At 50.8% G+C, this 4,706-nt stretch overlaps 1 protein-coding gene across 1 annotated transcript; it reads left to right on the top strand.

Moving 5' to 3' along the window:
- Positions 1–421: 421 nt before the first annotated feature.
- Positions 422–3,304, top strand: LOC110212167 (homeobox protein Nkx-3.1-like). Its single transcript, XM_020992060.2, has 2 exons — positions 422–683; positions 1,625–3,304. Exons 1-2 carry the CDS (start codon positions 422–424, stop codon positions 2,254–2,256), a joined length of 894 nt encoding a protein of 297 aa, XP_020847719.1. The 3' UTR covers positions 2,257–3,304.
- Positions 3,305–4,706: the final 1,402 nt, after the last annotated feature.

Below are 4,706 nucleotides of genomic sequence, written 5' to 3'. Positions count from 1 at the left end.
TTTTCCTTCTGCTGAGCACTTCTTTTCTCCATCCTTCCTAATCCTTCTTTTCGTCTCCTTTTTCTTGTCTCTTCTTTCTTTTCTCACATTTCTTCTCCCTTTTCCCTCCTCCCTCGTTCGTTTTCCTCCTCCCTCTTCTGTCCCCTTTCCTCTCTTTCCCGTTCAGCTTCCCTCTTCCCTTCTTTTCTCCTGCCTTCACTCTTCCCTCTGGCTCCTCCCAGACTCCACCCCCCCATTCCTAGTTTGGCCAATCCACAGCCGAATCTCCGCTCAGCTGCAAGGCTCAAGCTGAGGCTCGGGATCCGCCCACGGCTGTGGTTGTGGCTTGCGCTGAGCCCCGGGGGCTGCGGGGGTTCTTCTGCTGAGGCCCGGGCCTGGGGCTCCGGGCACAGGGTGGAGACTAAGCCTTGGCTGTAGCGCCATGAGCCGAGCAGAGCAGGTGGGCGACCGCCCCTCAGGCATTCGCCCACAGCTCCAGCCTCAGCCTGGGCGGTCGATGGGCTCCCGCACCTTCACTATCGACAGCATCCTCCGCTCGGATCTGCTGGGGGCGCCGCGGCCTGTATACTGCGGGGGGCCGCGGAGACCTAGCCCAGCCCTCGAGCCTCAGCAGTACGAGGACCCAGAGGAGGAGGAGGAGGAAGAAGTGGCCGTGGAGGTCGGGAGGCGAGATCTCGGCTCGGGTAGGCAGCTGCTTCTCCTTTCTCTTCTGTACTCTCCTCCCATCCCCAATCCCCAGCCTTCTATCCCCAAGGTTTCTCTTCTCATATCCCACGTGAGGGGCAACTCCGAGGGCTGGGGAGAATTCTTGGCTAGAATTCCATAGACCCAGGTTCTATCTAGTCCAGTTTTACACTCACAGTGTGATCTTGTTCCAGACTGTCCCCTCTCTGAGTCTCAGTTTCTTTCTCTGTCAAATGAATAGATTGGACTCATGGTCCATAAGAACCCTTTAGAACTTGAAAGTCTATCAATCTGTGATTTCTTTCCCACTCCTCCGTCCATCCTTCTCTGAATCCCCAAACCTGGTCTGAGTGCCTCTGGATAGCTCCATACCCATTCGACTCCTCTACCAAATTTCCATTTCTTTCCTACTTCCCTTCAATTTCATCAGCCCCCTCTCCGCGTGTGTGTGTGTGTGGGGGCGGGTAGTGATATTTCTCTACTTCCACTCCCTTCTCTGGGGACTGAGGGGCGGGGGTAAGATTAGGCCCTATTCCAGTGTATCAAGACCCAGAAGTAGTGGAGGAGGCTGCAGACTTCTGGAGGGGAGGAGGGAAGTCTTGGAGGAGGAAGGCGCAGCAGTAGGAAAAGGAAGTGATGGAGAAGGAGGATGAAAAGGAGGAAGAGGGAAGGTGGATGAGAAGGAAAAGGAGGGAGAGGAAAAAGGAAGATCAGAAGGGAGGGGGAAATAGGAAAGAAGAGGAAGAGAAGGGTGAGCAAATAGGGGACTCCATCAGAGGACGAAGAGAGGGGAGAATAGGGAAAAGAAGAAGAGGAGGGTGATAACTGAATGAATTCCAGAGGAAGGGGAGGGGGTGGGGGCAAAGGGAGGAAGGAAGCTCAGTTCGCTGCCACATTAGCGTCAGGAAGATCTCACAACTCGAGTTGTTCCACCCGTCAGGAAAGGCAGAGAGCAGAAGCCCGAGCCGGAGCCGGAGCCGGAGCCGGAGCCGGAGCTGCAGTGGGAACCCAAGCACAAACAGGAGCCCCAGCCGGACTCGCGATTGGGACCCCGGCCAGTGTAGAGAGGCAGGTGGAGGTCTCCAGGGGGCCTCGGGGCCTAGGGAGCTGCCCTGCCCCCGAGGGAGCAGCCCGGACACCACAGACCGCAGCGAGTGCCGAGCTGGACCGTCTTCTGGGCCGCAGTCCAGCAAAAAGAAGACTAGGACCATCTTCTCCAAGAGCCAAGTGTTCCAGCTGGAGGCCACATTCGACGTGAAGCGCTACTTGAGCAGCGCTGAGCGTGCAGGCCTAGCCGCCTCCCTGCAACTCACCGAGACGCAGGTGAAGATCTGGTTTCAAAACCGCAGGAACAAACTCAAGAGACAGCTGGCTGCCGAGCCCGATGGGCCAGTGGGGACCCAGGCGTCCGAGCAGGCCTCGGAGCTGCCGGCCCTTTATAAGGACTCGGCCTTCCTCAGTCGCTGCTTACTACCACTGTCGCTTCCCCTCCTGTACCCCGGGCACAGCTTCCCCTACCTCTGCCTCCCCCGGCCGGGCAAATATTTCAGTCTGCTCGACGGAGACGTATAATAGCCTCTCTTTTTTTTTCTTTCCTTCCCCCATTCGCTCGACGTTCTACCCCCTCTCATACAAATTTTTACATCTTTTTTCTTTTTTTTTTTCCTCCCAGGCTTTTTGTTGTGTCCTTTTCTTCTCCATCTTTCTTTCTCTTTTCATCATCTCCTTCTCTTTTTCTATTTTTTCCTATTTCTTCTTTTTCTCTTTTCTGCATCTTTTCAGTTCTCTCTCTCCCTCCTTCTCTCCCTCCCTCCCTCTCTATCCTCCATACTCTCTCTTTTTTTTTTGTAATTCTCACCAAATCTTAAATCCCAGAATTTCCCAACTCCCTTATTTTTTGGGTCCTTTAATTTATCTTCCCTGAAAGTATTCCCCATTCCTCCTCCTCATTCTGTTTATTTCTTCAGTTTCAAACCGTATTTACCAAATATTTCTATGCAAGCCTCTTGCTTTTCTGAGGAATTCATTTTCCTTCATCATCTGCCCCACTGTCTCTCCTCATGCCCCTGTACTCCTTTCAGATACAGTTATAATGGAAATCTTTGTTCCAAGACTAGCTTTTTCGGCCCAAGCAGGCTAGGGGGAAGAGGGCAGATCGTGGCTTGTGCCTCTTTCAGTGGCGAAGTGTCCAAACCAAACTTCTCTAGATCTGGGGACGGCTTATTAGCTTCCCACAGGAGGGTGAAGCTCAGCTCCGTGATCCCAGGATGGTTCTGAGTACCTTCTCTGGGCGCCCTGACATTGGTGGATTTGATCCCATTTCTTGGACTAGATCCCAACAGTCCCTACCCTCTTCCCCACTTTCCGGGAACACTAGGAATTTGAGACACCGGACAGTGTTGGTGAGATGGAGATCAGCAACGTCCTCGACGCATCCTAGCGGGCAGTCACTGTGCAAGAAACCACGAATTATCCTCCGCTACACCACCCTCAACCCCACCATCCAATGGTGCCTGACCCTGCAGCACCGACCTTCCCTCTGTTACATCTTTGCCTTTCCAACCTCCCCCACCCTGCTTCTCTTATTTTCACTTCAAAACAAGACAAAACAAAACAAAAATCCAACTCAATCTTGTCTGCTCTCCTCGAATTTCTATTAACCGCCAGCCTCCCCCAGCGATGGTGGGAGATAAGCAGTTTTAGAAGGAAAAGGGACTTTTGGTCTTCGTTAAAGTAACTGCTTCTAGTTCTCCAAATCCACTTTGAAGGGCCTCACAGTCCACATCTCACTCCCACGGACCCACACATACATGACACATTTTCTGAAGGTTGATAGGATGTAGGAGGGGGAAGAATTTGTGTGCCAATAGGCTGGAGAAGCCAAGTGCAAAGTGGGAAGGGCGCTAGTGTAAAATCAGGAGAGTTGGATTCAAAGCTTCCTCTATCCTTAGCTCCCTGAAAGACCTTGGAGAAGTTCAATCTCTCTTAGCCTCAGTTTCTTCATCTGAAAGATGAAGGGTTGATTGAACTGGATGATCTCTGAGATTCTTTTTCAGTACTTCACTAGTTATTTTCTAGGCCTGGGATCCCTTCCTACTCCGATGTTCTGTTATTCTAGGCCACTTTAGCTACCAAAGGGCTTACCCTGCTGGAAGCTATGAAGCTCGGGCAAGTTATTGTGCCTCAGGGAGAAGATGAACAAATCATAGATTCTCTGACCTGAGATCTCCAGAGCCTGACGAAGGCCCAATTGAGCTGACTATTCAGCTGTTGTTAGTGACTCCAATAAGGCATTCTCACACTCCCCCCCTTCCCCAATCAAAGGGACCATAGAAAATTGGAAGCGTATTACAAAAGTGGTCTAGTGTTACTGGGAGTTCTGTGTATTCCTTTTCACCAAGGTAACTGCATCCTTTCTGTCCACATGAACAAGTCCCGAGGGTGGCCGCAGATCAGGGGTTCTTAACTGGCAGTCCAGGAACTTTTTAAAAAATTAATATTATTATAGTTGTATTTCAATATAATCAATTTCCTTTGTAATCTTACGTATTTTGTGCATTTAAAAACATGATTCCGAGAATGGACTTCTCCAGACTGCCAAAAAGGTCCATGACCCAAGAAAGGTTAAGAACTCCTGCACTAGAATATGCACCTGGGGAAGGGAAGGGAAGGGAAGGGAAAAAAACTTTCCGGTGCCCCTCAAATCACAGTAGTGTCAGTGAGGAATTGCATTGCAGATTGATGGGGCAACAGTCTATCTGAATACTGACCAATGCTGTGGAGTCTAGAGTGCCTGTGGGGACTAAGAGTTCTGGAGAGAGTATCACAAAATCTGAGCTCAAAAGGACCTCAGAGATCCCTTAGGTGAACTCATACATGAACAACAATCTTCTCTACAGCACATCTCACACGTGGCCACCCGTCTCTTCTTCAAGGTTTCCATTGATAGTAGCCTAAGGTAGAATAGTCCACTTTGGAACAGCTTACATTGTTATAAAGTCACCCCATTCCTCCCCTCCCCA

Source organism: Phascolarctos cinereus, unplaced genomic scaffold (genome assembly GCF_003287225.1).
Source record: "Phascolarctos cinereus isolate Bilbo 61053 unplaced genomic scaffold, phaCin_HiC Scaffold_9;HRSCAF=440, whole genome shotgun sequence".
In the NCBI taxonomy this organism is placed as follows: Eukaryota; Metazoa; Chordata; class Mammalia; order Diprotodontia; family Phascolarctidae; genus Phascolarctos; species Phascolarctos cinereus.
Note: the sequence above shows the minus strand (reverse complement) of the source record. Positions and strands in the feature narration are given on the sequence as shown.

Excerpts from the sequence above, each read along its gene's own strand:
- LOC110212167 (XM_020992060.2), top strand. The coding sequence starts at position 422 with ATGAGCCGAGCAGAGCAGGTGGGCGACCGCCCCTCAGGCATTCGCCCA. Across the intron at positions 684-1,624 it reads GAGGCGAGATCTCGGCTCGG|GAAAGGCAGAGAGCAGAAGC; the intron begins GTAGGCAGCTGC and ends TCCACCCGTCAG.